At 41.9% G+C, this 18834-nt stretch overlaps 2 protein-coding genes across 2 annotated transcripts; one reads left to right on the forward strand and one right to left on the reverse strand.

The window, feature by feature from the left end:
- The first annotated feature begins 625 nt into the window (after positions 1-625).
- LOC103367300 (probable polyketide synthase 1) lies at positions 626-10451 on the forward strand. Its single transcript, XM_008295283.1, has 6 exons — positions 626-862; positions 1253-1406; positions 3312-3472; positions 3668-3874; positions 3971-4152; positions 4259-10451. Exons 1-6 carry the CDS (start codon positions 805-807, stop codon positions 9779-9781), a joined length of 6285 nt encoding a protein of 2094 aa, XP_008293505.1. The 5' UTR covers positions 626-804; the 3' UTR covers positions 9782-10451.
- A 557-nt stretch (positions 10452-11008) lies between these two features.
- On the reverse strand, positions 11009-18706 carry pks1 (polyketide synthase 1). The gene is made up of 6 exons (XM_008295284.1): positions 18649-18706; positions 18410-18563; positions 18164-18324; positions 17889-18092; positions 17623-17804; positions 11009-16459 (listed from the first exon to the last, which is right to left on the reverse strand). Exons 1-6 carry the CDS (start codon positions 18704-18706, stop codon positions 11009-11011), a joined length of 6210 nt encoding a protein of 2069 aa, XP_008293506.1.
- Positions 18707-18834: the final 128 nt, after the last annotated feature.

Raw genomic sequence — 18834 nt, forward strand, 5'->3', positions numbered from 1 at the left:
TTCTGATGGGGGCTGTTCCATGAAAGAGTCTACACCTCTTCCCTCATTAAAAAACAAAACAACAAACAACAACAGAATCTATGCAAGAGTTTTTTTTTTTTGTTGGAAGCTTAGGTGCCATCATGGACACATATACAATCAGTCGTTCATTTAGAATGTAAGAACCTGAGGACGGTGTTGCTGTGGTGGGAATTGGATGCATGTTGTTTTTTTTTTCTTGTGTTTTTTCCTGTGTTTTTAGCTGCCCTTTTACACACAATAATTGTAGATGTTGTGTCATTATGAGAACCTGACAATAATCTGATCAAGTGTTTTAGATCAGTTGTGTAAATACAAGTAACCCCTTTTGCCCTCGTCTTTTCTGTGGATCCATCATTAATGAATAAAACTGAAAGTAGCCTCATGAAAGTCCTTTTTATCTTTATTATGGTTTAACTGTGATAAGCTTATGTGAAACCAAAACCAGTGTCGCTCCACTGCATGACATATAGATTTAATCATTAAACTTGGTCTAATTGTTTGCAACGCAAATAAATGTGTGCACTGAAGTCCTTCATCCTCATGGGCACGTATACAAGCAGGCATTAATGTTTAATCGAGAAGAGAAAGTGCCTATAAGAATGGACAGCAACAGGCTGAGATAGCATCAGGGAGGGAAGCAGCTACAGGAAGGGTGTAAGGATGCAGTGACGCGTCACTAAACTGGTTTAGAAGTAAGTTGTGTTCTGGTGTGATGCTGTCTGGATGTAGAAGTGATGGCGACGTGATGGCGCTCTAAGGATTTAGGATTTTCATTCATTTAAGATGGAAGAACCTGAGGACAGTATTGCTGTGGTGGGAATCGGATGCAATTTTCCAGGAGGTGAGCAGAACTTTTAGTTTGTTTCTGGTGTTTGTACTAATTAAGTTGGAATTCACTGATGTTTTTTTTCTGTCTTGTGTAATGCAAGTTAAGAAAAGTGAAAAGAAACTCTCAATGTGGTATCAGAAAATTCAAATAGTAAAGACAGTTTGCATGATTTCAACAAAATTTTAGGTCATTTCTAAAAAATTTACAATTCAAAATGAGACGTACAACTTTTGAACAACCATCAGGATGATTCAGTATGAACTGTGGTCGTTCTAATTTTAAAAAATCTCTTCTTTTTCTCCATTTTACTTCCTATAAATTGAATTTTATTCCCATAAAGCGATTTGTGATTTGAAGCTTTAAAGCGGATTGTTTTGTAATAATATATGTTGTTCTGTTCAGGAGAAGGGCTTGATAATTTCTGGAAGGTTCTGGTGGATGGAAAAAACTGTTCGGTGCCGATTCCCAAAGAGAGATTTGACCTGTCCAGCTGGTACGACCCAGATGGCAGCAAGGCAGGAAAATCCCGAACAGCCAAGGCTGCTCTCATTGATGGGTACGTTGTGCTTCAAACTCTGATCCTGTTAAGAAAAGCCTGCTGGTGTGGTTTGGACATGTGTGTATATACTGTAGATATAGTGGTCTGAAAAAGTTTACTTAGCGTTATTTTCCTTGTTTGTTCTGTGTTTTAAACTGGAAAAAGTAAATTGTGGGACCAATTTAAATTAGTTGCTTCAAATGGTAACACACAAGTGAGTTAAGTTTATTCAGATTAACTTAACAAGTAACATTAAGGCCATTATTTTAAGTCAGATGTATTGAATCTCTTAAGACCTGGCGTCACATGCGTGGACCTCATGGTTATGTTACCACAGTAGTTAAGTTTTTTGTATTTTTAATATGTTATTTTTATTATTCTGTTATTGTTATATTTTGTAATATATTTTTTGATATATGTTTATGTATTTTTTAAAAATATATATTTTATTTTCTTTCTTTTTTTTATTTTGAATTCTCTTTGCTATTTGATCTGATCAAACTAACTATATATGTATATACACACACTACTGACATCTGTTTGGGGCAATATTTTGTGGAGACAAAAATCATTTTTAAAAACTTTCCTGTACTGAAAGCCTTTTTTTTTTTTTTTTTTTAATTATTATCATTTTAATGAACAACTCACTGTCAGAATCAGACCTGATCACTTCAGTCCTGGGTGTCAAAAATACACATATACATAGATAGAAATGTAAACTTGTTCTCTGAACCTTTTCCAAAGCCCAGTGATTGTGATGAAGTCAGGTGTGGTGGAACCTGTTAGTGGAGTCACTGATTGTGGATTAGCAGCAGGTGTGGGAAGCACATATATAAACCCAGCAGCCCACACTTCTGTTGGACATGTGATGGCGAAGTGTGGCTGAAATGCTAGTAGGAAGTCTGGCACATGGCTACTAATGGGGGAAAAATTAGACAATGATAAATGTGGGAGGGAAAAAAAGCAGAAAAGAAATGCAGTTTGTGATACAGGTGCTTTTAGAAAATGAAACTGAGCACTGAGCCAACATGAAACTATTGAATTTACTCAAACAAACCAAGGTTCAAGTGGGAAACGCCTAACCTTTTAGTTCTCTCAGCTCGCCTTGATGCTGATTAGATACTGCAGATGACTCAGAATGTTCTTCTGTTCAACTGTCATTCACTTCAGACAAACTTTTTTCTTTTTTTAATCCTCTGCAGACATGTTCAGACATATAAAAATACACTTTGAAGACCACTATGTATGTATGGATTTTTCCATGAAGATGTTTGTAAATTGTAAAACTGACATCTACATCTCTTCCCTCATTGAAAAAACAAAAATCAGAATCTAAGACTATGCAAGGGTTTTTTAAAATTGGAATTTAGGTGCCCCCATAAAGGTTTTAGCCAAGAAAACCTAACAGCATCTAAATGATAAGAACTGAAAATTAACTGGGGTTTCATTTATTCAAGAAAAACAGATATTTTTGTTCATCAAATGGACAAAAATACAAAGAAAATGCAAAGATTTCCATCAAATATGAAGCCACAGAGTTGTTGCCTTTAGGATTATCAGTCAGGAAAAATCCTAAATATGCAAATATTTTCATTTTTAGTGAATGCAAGATGTTTCCTGCTTCACTGTCTGTTTTCAATACATGTGCACTGCTACCACTCCAAGTTGCCATGTCACAGTGGCACAAATGATGCTTTCAAGTACACATTTTAAACTCAGATTTTATGTGAGCCCAATTAAAAAAACAGCCTTCTAGGTTCAGACTCTGCACATAAATCGTTCCATACCTTGTAACTCAAAAGTCTATGATATGTATTGATGTGACGTCAAATAAAACCAATTTTTGAGAGGATGGAGAATAGTTTAAATTGTGATCTATCATATTTTACCTAAATCTAATTTGATGTCTATGAATGATTTCAGGTTTAACGAATTTGACCACAAGTTCTTTGGCATCAGTGACAGTGAAGTGGAACAAATGGATCCTCAACAAAAACAGCTCCTCCAGTGTGTCTATAGGGCTTTAGAGAACGCTGGAATTCCTGTCGAGAAAGCCAGCGGGACAAAGACGGGAGTGTTTTTTGGTAAGACGCTAAAAATATGTTTCCAGTTAGTGCTTCTGGAAAAATAATGGTGGACTGACCAACAATTAAACGAGTCGTCTTGACCTTGAACCAACTTTCTACATCTAAATTTTAAAATTATACACCAGTTAAACGCTAACCAAAATAAATACATTCCCGCTAAATACATTCCCTATATTTTCTCCATGGTTATAGGCATAATGAACAGAGATTATGAAACAAATGCTGCACACGTGCACCCAAGTGTGATCAACCACTGGACCGGCACTGGGCTCGCCATGAGCATTGCAGCAAACAGAGTCTCCTACATCTTCAACTTCACTGGACCCTCACTGTCTCTAGACTGTGCCTGTTCATCATCACTGGTGGCTCTTCATCTTGCATGTCTGTCCATTAGACAAGGTCTGTAAAGCTTCTAACTTGCATTTTAAGAGCAACTGGTGGAACGCCATTCCCCAACTTTGCGATAATGAGCTGTGTTTTTTTAATTTTCATCAGGCGATTGTGACATGGCCGTTTGTGGGGGGGTCAGCTGCATCATTGAGCCAAGGGTGTTTGTCGCGCTCAGCAAGGCCCAGATGATTTCCCCCGATGGGACCAGCAAGCCGTTCTCCAGCAGAGCAGATGGTTACGGTCGAGGGGAGGGCTGTGGTGTGGTTCTCCTGAAGCCGCTAAAAAAGGTCAGGACATGCAGACAGTAGTGGTTACAGAGTGTCATTGCTACATTTACGTCATATACTCTAGCTGTTGCCGAATTGTTGCTTCACTTTTTGTGCTGCTCTACAGGCTCTTCAAGACCATGACCACATATGGGGTATCATCAGCAAAACAGCAGTCAACCAAGATGGACACTCGGTCACTCCGATCACCAAACCCTCCATAACGCAACAAGAGGAGCTGCTGCGAGGTATCTATTCAGAATCTGACATCACTAATGTCCAGTACATAGAGGCTCATGGGACTGGAACTCCAGTTGGAGACCCAACTGAGGCAGGAAGCATCTCCAACGTCATCGCTAAAGCCAGACCTCCAGGTTCTGAGACGCTGCTGGTCGGATCTGTGAAGGGCAACATCGGACACACAGAATCTACAGCTGGAGTGGCCGGACTCATTAAGGTTCTCCTGATGATGAAGCATGACACTATTGTTCCTTCAGTTTTCTACTCTGATGAAATGTCCAGTGTAAACACTGAAGCCCTGAACATTAAAATTCCCAAGACAACAGAAAAGTGGGAAGCCTCAGGCGCAAGAATTGCGGGGGTTAATAACTTTGGCTTTGGCGGAACAAATGCACATGTTATTGTCAAACAGCACATCCAACCATGTGTCGAGCAAAAGAGTGACAAGAGGCAAGTAAGATATTTTGTCATGTCTGCAAAGTCACAGAAATCTCTTACAATGATGATGGAAGACACCATTAAACAGCTACAGGCAGATAACAATGTCAATGTAGAGTCTCTGTTGTACACATCAGCTTGCAGAAGAAGCCACCAAAAACATAGATACAGAAAAGCCATTGTGGTACCATCTGTAGTCAATCTCAAAGAGGAGCTAAGTGCCACTGTTGGCAAAAAAATCCAACCAGCCTCTTCAGATCCAAGGTTAGTGTTTGTGTTCTGTGGAAATGGAGTCACATATCATGGCATGTGCAAGCAGCTACTGAAACATGAGCCTATATTCAGAGAAAAGATCAAAGAGATTGCACAACTTTTCCAGAGTCTGTGCACTCTGGACATCCTGGACACACTCGAGAGTGAGACTGAGAGTAGTGACTTCAACAACCCAGATGTTGTCCAACCGCTCCTCTTTGCGATCCAGGTTGGGATTGCAACCCTACTCAAGCACTGGGGGGTCAAGCCTGATGCGATTCTTGGACACTCCGTTGGTGAAGTTGCCGCCGCTCACTGCTCGGGCCTCCTGTCTCTGGAGGATGCGGTGAAAGTCATATATTTCCGCAGCACTCTCCAGAGCAAAGTCACAGGCGGGAAGATGCTTGTGATCAGCAACATGGCTGTGTCAGAAGTAACATCTCTTCTCCCTGTTTACTCTGGTAGAGTCTGCCTTGCTGCTTTCAACAGCCCGCAGTCCTGCACCCTCTCAGGTGATGCAGGTGCAATCGAGTGCCTCCACAGGGAGCTAAGCAACTCGGCTAACAATCAGAACCTGTTCCTCCGTGTCCTGGATGTCCCTGCTGCTTACCACAGCCACATGATGGATCCAATTCTGCCAGAAGTCGAAGCGACAATTGGCACCTTACAGGTGAATGATCTTGACACAGAGTTGTTCTCTACAGTGACAGGCAAGGAAGCCCAGCAGGGAGATTTTTGCACAGGGGAATACTGGGCTACAAATATCCGCGAGCCAGTTGCTTTTGAGCAGGCAGTGAGATCGGCAGCTAAAGAGAAGAAGAGCACAGTCTTTGTAGAGATCGGACCTAGAAGGGCGCTACAGAGAAACATCATTGAAACTCTGGGAAATGACACAACTGTTCTTGCCTCGGTGCAGCCAGAGAAAGATCACGAATCAGTCACATCTGTAGTTTCGAAACTGTTCGAACTGGGTGTTCAGGTAGATTGGGACACCTTCTACAGAGGTTATGAGTCAGCGCCACTGCCTTTCCCAAAATACCAGTTTGATCACTCAGACAGAGACATTATCATCTCAGCAGCACAGAAAAACAGAAGAAGTATACATCCTGTGCTCTGTCAGACAGGAGGTGAGAGGAATAGTTTCAGCTGTGATCTTGTGTCTGACTCTTCTTTCTACTTGAAGGAGCACAAGCACAATGACATACCAATTATTCCTGGTGCCTTCTATGCTGAGTTGGGTTTAGCTGCATTTATGGCCACTGCCGTACCAAAAGTACCCATCAACCCGCTACAGCTCAGTGTCAGTTTTCACAGTCCATTTGTTTTGACCCAGAATTCCCCTGAAATGAAGGTGCAACTAGAACAAAAAGAGAGAGAGACTAGTTTCACTGTACTCTCTCCATCTGCAGTGTACGCATCAGGCACAGTTGCTTTAAAGAGAAAGAGACCGATTGAGGAGAGCTGTATTTCCTTGAGCTCCATTTACAAACGATGCACATCTGTAGTGAGCTGTCAGGAGTTTTACGGTTATCTCGCTCAAGGAGGCTTCCAGTATGGAGATGTCTTTCAGAATAAAGGGGACGTGCACTATGGGGAAGATCTAAAGGAGGCATTTGCAGTTGTAACGGTTCCAGAGAAACTGCGTTCTCATTTGCATGACTATTACATTCATCCTGTAGTTTTGGATTATCTGATGCAGCTTCTCCCAGTCACAGTGGACCACTTCTTTGCTGGTCGGCCAGGGTTTCCTGCCAAAATTGGAAGTCTGACAGTGTTTCAACCCTTGCAAAATGAGATGATTGTATATCTGAGAGCGACTGACGTGGGAGTTGATCATTTTGAGGTTTGTGGCTGCTTTGCGGACATGGAAGGCAGAGTGTTGGTTGAGGTTAAGCATGTGATGTTCAAGTACCTTGGCAGTCAGTCTCATGTGGTTGAGGAATACTTCTACCATAACACTTTCAGTGTCATTCCCCAAGGTTTCCCTCCTGCTCCTCCTCCCAAGGCTTTGGTCTTCTGTGACCGTATAGGGATCTCTAAAGGTCTGAGGCAACATTTGGACTCAAAGTCTAAATATGTCTCCTTCACACATGCAAAAGATGTCTTGAGCAGTGGGTTTCCTTCTCTCTTGGCAAATCTCAATATCACAGATATCGAGAAGAGCTTTGATGAGGTTTTGTTTTTGTGGGGCAAAGAAAACCTTTTAACACTGCCAGCTGATGTGATTCTGCAAAATCTGTCGAGCTGCTGTGAAATTTTCCGCCAAATAGTCCTTGAGCTGAAGCGAATTCACTTCCCAAACTCAATTAGAGCAGTGACCTACTGCTCATCTGACATCACTGTTGACCACATAAGCCCAGGTTTTGCTCTTGCTGGTATGACAAGAGCATTTGCTGCAGAGATACCAGATCTTTCTTTTCAGCTTATTGATATAAGCAGCATCTCTGCTAAGGACATAGAAGCTCTGTCAGAGGTCCTAAGATCATATCCTTGCAACAAGTACCCAGAGTTGGTGGTCAAAGAAGGGCTGATTTGGAAACCTTCCATTGTCCGTACCCCACCAGAAACCACTGACAGTTCAGAGGGCAGCTACACCTCTACAATGTCTGAACCTTGCATCTTTCAGACAGCTGATGCACATAAGATGACTCAACTGAGTGCCATTCATTTTGATGAGGAGGTTGAGCCAATCGGTGATGCATCAGTTGAAATCCAGCCCAGTAAGATATGCGTTCATTCGTCTGATTACTTCGCTGTCAGTGATTCACATCGGAAACACGGCCAGACACTGTACTGGAACAAACACTCGTATCAGAAGCACAAGCTGCTCGCTCTTGACTTCAGTGGTACCATTACAGCAGTTGGAAAAGATGTGCGGAAATTGAAAGTGGGAGATCATGTTGCTTCCTGTTATCCCGTGGTGGCAGCTAGTAAGGTCAGAGTTCCAGAGGACGTGTGTTACAGCACCAAAAAGTTCTCTTTCCTCCAAAAAACACCATGTGTTTCCTACTTTGTGTTAGCATGGGAGCTCCTGCATCGAGCCTTGCCCAGAGGCAAACATAATTTACAAATCCTCTGCTCTGTGCCTGATTCCGCCCTGGTGAAAGTCTTAGCGCTCACCTCTGAAAAATCAGGCTGGACTGTGAATGTTGGCTCAACTGTAGATGTCAATCAAATGGATGCATATGTCATCCTGCCTCCATTTGATGAATCCCTGATTGCTAAAATTTGCAACTTTTCAGGCATCCGATATGTTGTAATGATATGCAAATCTCAGATGCAGGGTTTGCTAATTCAGGAAGTGCTCCAAAATGTAAAGGAAAGCGTTCACGTACAGATGATTCAGATGCCTGTCATTTTGCAAAAGGGATCCCTGAGAGCACACAGGCCACACATTTACCACTGGCTGAAATCCCTGAACTTGTGCGGGAAAATTGCTATTGAAAGCTTTACGTTTCAGAGCATGAACTCTGAAACCAGAAGCCTGAATTCAGAGGAACCGCAATCATACTTCAGCTCAACGAAACTGGCTGTGGTGACTCTGGAAAAAGATGTTGCCGATACGCTGTCTGACATTCAACAGCTGGCAGGAAAGAAACAGCTTTTTCGAAAGAGAGCAGTGTACATAGTGGCAGGAGGTCTTTCTGGTCTGGGCTTTGAAACAGTCAGGTTCATCTCCCAAAGAGGCGGTGAGTATGTCATCATACTCTCCAGGAGCAAGCCCAGTCCAGAAGTGCAGAAAGAAATCCACAATATGGAGAGACAGTTTGGAAACAGCATCACCAGCATGGAGTGCGACATATCTGTCTCTGAGCACGTGCACCAGGTTATCAGTGTCATTGGCCAGAAGTTCCCCTGTTGTCCAATCAGAGGAGTGTTTCACAGTGCAGTTGTCTTGCATGATGGGCTGATTGAGACCCTCAACAGATCTCTGTATGAGAAGGTTTTTAGACCCAAAGTAAATGGTGCCCTGAATCTGCACTATGCAACACAACACTGTCAGTTAGACTACTTCGTGTGTTACTCTTCCATCTCGGCTTTTCTGGGAAACGCATCGCAAACAAACTACGCAGCAGCCAACACATTCCTCGACATGTTCTGTCAGTACAGACGCAGACTCGGGCTGTCTGGACAGTCCATCAACTGGGGAGCTCTGAACCTCGGTCTGCTCTTGAACAAAGAACATTTACAGCGGTTTCTGGAGGGAAAGGGCATGATGGTGTTAGATGTGGCAGAGATTCATAAAAGCTTGGAGCAATGTCTTGTGCTCAACCGACCCCAGCAAGTTGTTTGCAGGTTTCACTTCAGAAACATCAGGCACAACATCCTCTCTCAGAATGCATCCCTGGCCATGCGTCTGTACGCGATAGTAGAGGAGGCCCTCCAAAAATCTAAAGATATACATTTTCAAACTAAGCAAACTGACTCTGTCTCACCAAAAGACTATGTTTTTTCCCTGCTTTGTGAGACCATTGGCATAGATCAGAGTGAGCTCAAGGGTGAGTCACTTCTTTCGTCTCTAGGCGTTGACTCCATGCAGGCCATGACTCTGCAGAACATGATGTTTCAACAGAGAGGTGTGAATGTGCCTTTGGTGAAACTGTTGGATCCCAATGCCACAGTGTCAGCTGTGGTAGCCGTACTGAGTGAAGGAGCTGAGGGTGAAACCCAAGACTCTCTTCCAGTTGAGGACATTGATGATGTTTCCACCAGGTTGTAAAAACTTCAGATGCAAACTGTCTTTAGAGAATCAGTCATCACAGCATTATAACAGTGGATTAATTGAAAACCTTTCCGTTGTAGTCAATCGAAACGTTTTGATGACCATTGTCATGTGTCAGAATTCATATTCATGATGTACTTTGCATTCTTTGTTTTTGTGCAAATCTTTATTTGTGGTTTTGTTTCATTTCCGAATTGCAGCTTTATAAACATACATGATTAGTAATTCATGTGTTGTATCAGTTTAACTCATTTTGCTCATTGATATGTTAATGATGAAGACTTGAAAGAAATACAGTTGAACATGCAACAGCTTGATCATTTGTTAAATAATTTATGTAAAATACATGCCTTCATTTGTATCATTTCATTTTAATAAAAGCTGTACCCTTAAAGCTTTCTCTGTAATTAAGCCTCACAGGGTTCAACAAGGTTCTAAAACAAAGTTATGTCACTAATTTACACAAAATGACAACAAAAAAATTTATTTTCTCTTGTTGTACTGGTCTGTTTGATGAGATGTCTATTTTTACCACACTGATATTTGCAGTTGCTTTTTAAAAGAAACTTTTAATCACAGTTATTGTTTTAAAATAACCTGCCTAATGTCTTTGTTGTTATTTTTTGCTTTGCTATGACCCAATAAATCGATCGAGTTTTACACTCCATAAGGTTGGTTTTATTTGCAAAAACTCTTTCAAGAAGGTTGCACAACACATAATCATGTGAGTATCCTGGGGTGTTTACTGTCTAAAATCTCTGATACTTTAAACTTATATATTACAATAACATAAAACAAGCAAACATATCAGTACACATATCAGTTCAAATATTCATTAAAGCTCAAAACATTTTGGTTCATTTTAATTTTGAAATCTGTTATATACATAAGGGTGAAAAGTAGATTTTAACCAACATTACACTAACCCATTAAAAAGTGCATGACCGCAATGAAGTTCTGTGATAACGAGGAAGGAGCTGTGTTATGGTTTGGCTACAGAGACAAAATTTGTTTCTAAAAACAATAACATCAAATTAATTCCCTCCATTATGAGCTGTTCTACAGGCACACATAAGACATAATCAAACTTGTTTTCATGTAAATATACACATTACCTAACATCATTTGACTCTTATCATGCAGAAAATGTAAGTCTTGTAGTGCTCTTGCACAAAGAACTTGCATGCAATATAAAACACATACATTAAAACACATGATATGAAGTTATCCACTGTTCAACACAACAGTAACCAAACTGGCGAGTGTACTGTTGGGGTCCAGTATGATAACCAGAGGTACATTTACACCTGTTTCCTGGAAAATCTTGTTCTGCAGAGTCATGGCTAACATCGAGTCAATCCCCAACGCAAACAGAGAGGAGTCATCGTCCAGTTCATCTACACTTACACTGGTTATATCGCTGACAATTGCCCTCACGCTTTCATGTGTGGAAGACAAATGATGAACCTTCGATTCACTGTGTATTTCATCTTTCAGCTCCATTTCCACTAAAGCTGACAGTCGCTCTCTAAGAGATGCATTTTGAGAAAGAACGTGAATCTTAAGGTTTTTGAAATTGAATTTACATATCACTTGTTGGGGTCTGTTCATCAAAAGACAGATTTTAAGTGTCTCATGAACCTCACATACATCTAGTGTCATCATCCCTTTTGCCTCCAGGAACTTTTGGAAGTGGTCTTTGTGCAGCAGCAGACCGAGGTTCAAAGGACCCCAGTTGATGGACTGTCCTGCGAGGCCGAGGTTTCTCCGATAATGACAGAACATGTCGAGGAAGGAATTGGCTGCTGCGTAGTTACACTGTGAGGCATTGCCTACGAACGACGAGATGGAAGAATAGCACACAAAGAAATCAAGTTTGTTGTGAAGCGTTGCATAGTGAAGATTCAGAGCGCCGCTCACTTTGGGCTGCAGCACTTTTCTGAAGAGAGACTCATCAAGGGATTCAACCAGTGCGTCGTGCAGCACTGCAGCGCTGTGAAACACACCTTTGATGGGACAAGAGGGGAATCTTTGCCCGATTTTTGAGATCGCATCCACCACCTGCGTCGACACAGAAACGTCACATTGGATATTTATGATAGTGACCTCGTATCTTTTCAGGAGAAGATCCATTTCAAATTGCATTTTATCAGAAAGAACACTTCTTGACAGTGTTGCAATACAACCTCCACCATTATGGGCGATGAATTTAACTGTCTCAAGCCCCAAACCAGAGAGCCCTCCGGTTACAACATAAACACAGCCTTGTTTAAAGAGTTGTTGAGGTCTTGTAAGCAAATTAATATCAGATACTGGTGAATCAAGCTCTCCGTAGCCTAAAACAACTTGCCGCACTGTTTTTGTGGTGAAATATGACTCCGAGTCGGGCTGAGACTCTTTTGGCTGATAAAGCTCCCCTCTCAGAGGTAGAGATTTCATATCAAAGCCTAACGACACTAGCCAGTTGAAGATATTTCTGTTTTCTGCATGTAGATGAGCTCTCTGCAGAACAGTAGCCACATCAAGCGTATGTACATGAATGTGTTCACTCTTCAATGCAAACATGCTCGCTGTGGCTAAGGATGACATGTGGCTGCTGCACACAAAAATGATGTGTTTCTCAAGGCCACCACTGTCATGCACCCCCTGCCAAGATTGATCATATGGTGGCAGTAAAACGAATGCATCAAAATGTGGAGGTTCAATCGTGAAGTGTGCCCGAGAAGAAACATTCCAGCCTGACCTGTTTGCTGTAAGAGCCAAAACTTTCGTCAGAGCAGAGGCAGAGTTTGAGGAGATAATGGCCAACTTTCTGCGCTGTTCTTTCACTTTAGACAGAATTCTCTGCAGGATCTCCCATGCCAGTATGAAGTAAGAAACACACGGGGTCTCTTTGAAAAATAGAAGTCTCTTTGTGTTGTAGCACACTGCTTCAGGAATTACAATCTTTGCAGTGGCAGGAACTGGATAGCATGAAGCGACGTGGTCTCCCACTCTTAGACTAGCAACATCTTTCCCAACAGCTGTGACAATGCCGCTAAAATCTAAAGCCAGGAGTTTGTGATTCTGTGATGCATGCTTGTTCCAGTACAGTGTCTCGCCAAAGTTCAAATGCGTAGTGCTTACAGGGAAGTAATCTGACGAATGTGTGCATATATTGGTTAGCTGAATTACAACTGACTTCTCCTGGACAGGATTTTGATTAGTGTTAGCAGGGATGGCCGACATGTGAGCCATTCTGTATGGATCCGCTGTCTGTAGCACAAAGTCTCTCAGATAAACAGAATGTGCACCTTCACATGAAGCCTTTTCCTTCATTGGGGTCCGTAGTATTCTCGTTACCGTCACCTGCCCTTTACTGATCCTGACCTCTTGTTGTTTGCTGGTGTTAATTACACGAGCCAGCATTTGAATGTCTTCATTGGCCACAGAAGCAAGGTCAATCAGCTGAAAACAAAGATCCGCCATCTCTGCTGCGCAAGCCCTCGTCATACCAGAAAGCACAAAACCAGGACTGATATGATCCATGGTCTTTTCTGTTGATCTGTAAGTTATGACGCGAACAGTGCAAGAACGCTTGCTCTCATTCACAGCTAAAACAATCTGCCGAAATATCTCACAGCAAGCGACCAAGGAGTCCAGCATCTTCTTGGATGACAAGTGACTGATGTCTTCTACACCCCAAATGAAGAGGATATTGTCCAAATCTGCCATGGTGTTAAGCAAGTAGAACACTATGTTTCTAACTTGATCTCTGCTCTCCACAATGACTGACTCTGGGCACATATATGGTCTAAGTCTTTTAGCAATGCAGAGCTTATCCTCGAAAACAATTGCTTTTATTTTGTAATTTTCCAAGTTTCTCTCTTTGGCGATTGCAACTGTTTCATTGTGGAAGAACAATGACTGAGGAACATTTGAGCATCCGCCCAAAAATGAAATCCTCACACCTTTAAGTTCCACTAATACCTTTCCTTCTGTGGTGGAAAAGCAACCACATACATCAAGGAACTCTGAGGTTTCTTGAGTGGCTCGTAAGTACATGACCATCTCCTCCTGCAGTGGTGCTGATACAGCTATGCTTGCAATACCTGAAGGGAATCCCTGCTTGGCTGTTAGTCGTCCCATTGCAACCACAGCGGTCATCTGCAGGAAATAATCCAGCAGGACAGGGTGAATGAAATAGTCATGGAGATGTTTCAGAACTTCTCCAGGGACTTGAATCGCTGTCAGAGCTTCCTTGAATTCATTCCCAAACTGCACATCATCAAGCTGTCTGAACACAGAGCCATACTCAAATCCTGCCTGAGAAAGAATTGAGTAAATCTCCTTTTTCGTCAAAACCGACTTGCACCTTTGGGAGATCAGGTCAACACAAATGTTTGATTCCTCCAACAAAGGTTGGCTATCTGTACACATGTATGTCCCAGAGGCATGTGTTGCAGAAGAAGACTGTATTTTAAATGAAGCCACCTTTTCCACATGTCCCAGTGTCACCTTCAACTGTTTACACTGTGAGTTGAGTATCAACACGCTCTCAAATCTAACACTGAGATGGAGCACAGAAACTGGTTGCTTTGGCCTCAGGCTTGCCACCACTGCAGCAAAAGCTAATTCAACATAAAACGCACCGGGCACAATGGGAATGTTGTTGTTTTGGTGCTCCCAAAGATACGATGCAGTCTCTACTGAGAGGTTGCACGTGAACTCTTTGTTATCTTGCTTTATTTGTGAGATGAGGACATGGCGAGATAACGCAGATGTTTCATCACCTTTTCTCAAAGCTTCAAAATTTAGCTCTTTCTTTGTGTTGTCAAACTGATAGACTGGAAGCGTTGTGGGCAATGTCTGGCAGCCTCTGTAGAGCTGATGCCAGTTAACATTAATGCCAAGTTCAAACAGTTTTGCCACTGTTAAGATAAGAGTGTCAGAATCTTTATCTGGGTGACCAGAGGAAAGAACTATGGTGTCATTGCCCAGAGTCTCACATATGTTCCTTTGAAGAGCCCTACGAGGTCCAATCTCCACAAAGACCACATTTCTCCTGAGCTGTTTGTCTTTCACGACAGCACAAAGCGCTTTTTCAAATAAAACCGGCTCTCGGATGTTCTTTACCCAGTAAGTACCAGTGCTGAAATCACCATCTGAACACCTGTCTCCAGTCACAGTAGAAAAAAGGCTGCACTCCATGTTGTTGACATCCAAAAGGTCAATGCTTCGCTCAATGTCATCTTGTACTGGATCCATCATATGGCTATGGTATGCTGCTGGGACATCCAAGACACTGAGGAAGACGTTTTTACATGTAAACATGACCTTCAGCCTCTCATGGAGGATGTCAATAGCATCTGCATCTCCTGACAGCGTGCAGGACTGAGGGCTGTTGAAAGCAGCTACACAAATATTCCCAGAGAAAGCCTGAAGAAGTTTTAACACCTGTTCGACAGCCACGTTGCCGACCACGAGCATCTTCCCTCCTGTGACTTTGCTCTGGAGAGTACTACGGTGGTACAACACTTTCACTGCATCCTCAAGAGACAAGAGGCCTGAGCAGTGAGCAGCGGCAACTTCACCAACAGAGTGACCAAGCACAGCATCGGGTTTGACACCCCAGTGCTTCAGAAGAGCTGCAATACCGATCTGGAGAGCAAAAAGAAGAGGCTGGATGACAGTTGGTGTGCTAAAATCATCATCATCACACTCACCACTGAGCCATTTGCTGATGCTGATGGTTTTATAAGTCTGGAAGAGATTCTCTACCTCTCTGACCTTATCTCTGAAAACAAGAAAGTCTCTCATGAGCTGTTTGCACATCCCCCTGTAGGCAACCCCATTTCCACAAAACACAAGGACCACCTGGATGTCCGACCTTGTTGACTCAACCTTTGTTTTCAGTGCAGATGTCAGCTGGTGCTCTAAATCTGAGAGGGAGGATATCAGAAAGGACTTCCTATGTTTGTGTTTGTAGTGACTCCGTCCACATGCTGAGGTGTATGAAAGTGCTCGCAAGTCAAGTGTTTGATTGCTGCAGAGTCTTTGGTGAGTGTCAGTGATGGTCATGATCAGTGATTTCTCAGAGGCTGCAGATAGTACAAAAAGTTTTGGACCTTTTGGTATCTGTGTTGGAACTGCAGTGTGATTATACTCTCTTAAAATCGCATGTGCATTTGTGCCACCAAACCCAAAACTGTTGATGCCAGCTACCCTTCCTAGTGACCTATTTGTCTCCCATCTCTCAGCTTTAGTAGGAATTTTTAGATTCAGGACTTTTACATCTACACTGGCACTGTCTTCAGAGTAGAACACTGAGGGAACAATAGTGTCATGCTTCATCATAAGGAGAACCTTAATGAGTCCGGCCACTCCAGCTGCAGATTCTGTGTGTCCGATGTTGCCCTTCACAGAGCCGAGCAGCAGCATATCTGAACCTGGAGGTCTGGCTTGAGCGATGACGTTGGAGATGCTTCCTGCCTCTGTTGGGTCTCCAACTGGAGTTCCAGTCCCATGAGCCTCTATGTACTGGACATTAATGATGTCAGACTCTGAGTAGATTCTTCGCAGCAGCTCCTCTTGTTGAATCTTTGAGGGTTTGGTGATCGGGGAGACAGCATGTCCATCTTGGTTGACTGCTGTTTTGCTGATGATACCCCATATTTTGTTGCAATCTTTTAAAGCCTTAATGAAAAAAGTCACATCGTTAGCGGACTATTTCTACCATATACAAGTGTTTGACATCAGATGGCTAGGAAATAAACACAGTCATCCAGTAGTATGAATGATGTATTCACATCCTTTACTTTAAAAATACTAATATCACAGTGTAAAAACACTAAAGAAAAGAAAGCCCTGCATTAAAATTGTTACTATAAGTAAAGGTATGTAACTATAATCAGGAAAATGAACTTAAAGTATTAAAGTAAAAATAATAAATGCAGAAATACATCCCTCTGTGACTGTTACACCATCATATAGTTCATGCTGCTGTCAGACTTTACAACCAGCACTGCCCCCTTTAGGCCACACATAGAAAAACTGTCATATAAGAAATGCTGTCACAATTAACCAGAGCCAACAGTAACACCTTCACTATGTCCGAAAAAACCATCCAAACTTCAAATGTATTAAAAACACACTGCAATTATTAAAGTATTTCAAATTAAAGGAAGAAAATCTTCACATATGAGAAGCTGAAACATGAAAAATTACTTAAATAGTTCGCAAAATCATTTTGTATTGATTAATTACCTGCGATTTTAGTCTGGCTTTTAATCAGTTCTATTATTATTTATATTTATAATTTATTTATGTTGTTGCTGTGGTATTTTTCTTTTTAAGGTTTGTCTATTTATTTATTTATTTATCTGTGTTTTGTCACTTAATTTTTAAAGGTTTCATAAAGAATTTTGAAAAAAATCCCATGTTTCCTGATTGCATTTATTCTGATAATATACCATTAGTTCCTGTGTCCTGTTTACACTGAACCCTTCATTTATAACGTAATGTTAATGGGGATTGATATAGCCGGTGGGATGGGGTTTTTAATTGTTTTTTTTTGTTTGTTTTTCTTTGGAACTTTTCTATTTCTTTGTGGTACATTCTATTACTCTGAACAAAAAAATCTGATCGACTGGAAATTGGAATGGGTTAATTAATAACAAAACATATTTTATCATCTCTTCATATGCTTTGTATGCAAAAATCTGAATTTGTAAAGTAATTAAAGTTCTCAGATGTGTGAAGGGAAGTGAAAAAAAGTGTAATACATCCCTCTGAAAGGAGAAAAAGTACTCAAAAGTATGTCAGGTTTGAACATTCCCACATAGTTATAATCCACCTACATTTCTCAGAGGCTTCAGGAGCACCACACCACAGCCCTCTCCTCTGCCGTAGCCGTCTGCTCTGCTGGAGAAAGGCTTGCTCGATCCTCCGGGCGAGATCATCTTGGCCTTGCTGAGAGCGACAAACATCCTCGGCTCGATTATGCAGTTAACGCCTCCACATAGCGCCATCTCACAGTCTCCTAGTTCAAAGAGAAGCAACGTAATAAGAACTTTTCTAATATCATGCAATATTTACCTTTCTTTGAGGCAAACAGAACTACCACCTTGCTTTATAGCCTGACAGGCGACATGCAGCGCCACCAAAGATGAGGAACAGGCGCTGTCGATGGCAAAAGAAGGGCCGGTGAGATTAAAGGTGAAGGAAATTCTGTTGGCGGCAACACTCATGGCCGTCCCGGTGCCGTTGTAGTGGGTTATCGAGCTGGGGTTGTTGTTTCTGAGCATCTCGTAATCTCTGTTCATGAGACCTGCAGCACCACAATCAAGGCAGGTTACAACTTGATATTATGCTTGGGATTTTAGATGCAACAAAGTGTACCTATGTAGACGCCGGTTCTGCTTCCACTGATGCTTTCCGTAGCAATTCCTGCATCTTCTAAGGCCCTGTACGTGCACTGCAGAAGGAGTTTCTGCTGGGGGTCCATAGAATCTGCCTCCACTTCAGTAATACCGAAAAACTTGTGATCGAACTCATTAAACCTAAAATATAAAAACAAAGCAGATCCACTATAGCTGAAACGTCCATAAAGAGAAGAAAATAACTGATATAAAATATAATCCTCACCCTTCTATCAGAGCTGCTTTGGTTGTCTGCGTCTTCCCAGGTTTGCTATCATCAGAATCATACCAAACAGTGGTGTCAAACCTCTCTGCTGGGATGTCCACCACACAGTTCTTCCCCTCCAGCAGAACCCTCCAGAAACTCTCCAACCCCTCACCTATATTAAAACAAACCATAACAGCTGGAATTTACCTTTAATTTACGACAACTGCTTGCAAAAGTGCCAAAATCAAGCGCCATACCTCCAGGAAAATTGCATCCAATCCCGATAACAGCTATGTCATCTTCAGCGTCCTCCATCCTTCCTATGGGATGATAGTGAAGCTGCTCTGGCTGCTGTATTCCAGGAGCCAGTGTGAAACTTCAAGTGTCTTCATAGCAGAGCTTAAAGCATTGGTCTGAACTGGTCACAGCTCTTTATAAACACT

Source organism: Stegastes partitus, unplaced genomic scaffold (assembly GCF_000690725.1).
Source record: "Stegastes partitus isolate 25-593 unplaced genomic scaffold, Stegastes_partitus-1.0.2 Scaffold1036, whole genome shotgun sequence".
Taxonomy (NCBI): domain Eukaryota; kingdom Metazoa; phylum Chordata; class Actinopteri; family Pomacentridae; genus Stegastes; species Stegastes partitus.

What these genes read in the sequence shown, in the direction of transcription:
- LOC103367300 (XM_008295283.1), top strand. Translation starts at nt 805, where the DNA reads ATGGAAGAACCTGAGGACAGTATTGCTGTGGTGGGAATCGGATGCAAT. An exon ending in AAGGCTGCTCTCATTGATGG is followed by an intron (nt 1,407 to 3,311) that starts GTACGTTGTGCT and finishes GAATGATTTCAG; the next exon opens with GTTTAACGAATTTGACCACA. An exon ending in ATGTCTGTCCATTAGACAAG is followed by an intron (nt 3,875 to 3,970) that starts GTCTGTAAAGCT and finishes AATTTTCATCAG; the next exon opens with GCGATTGTGACATGGCCGTT.
- pks1 (XM_008295284.1), bottom strand. Translation starts at nt 18,706, where the DNA reads ATGGAGGACGCTGAAGATGACATAGCTGTTATCGGGATTGGATGCAAT. An exon ending in TGGATGCAATTTTCCTGGAG is followed by an intron (nt 18,564 to 18,648) that starts GTATGGCGCTTG and finishes GTTTTAATATAG; the next exon opens with GTGAGGGGTTGGAGAGTTTC. An exon ending in TCCTGAAGCCTCTGAGAAAT is followed by an intron (nt 16,460 to 17,622) that starts GTAGGTGGATTA and finishes TTTTTCATTAAG; the next exon opens with GCTTTAAAAGATTGCAACAA.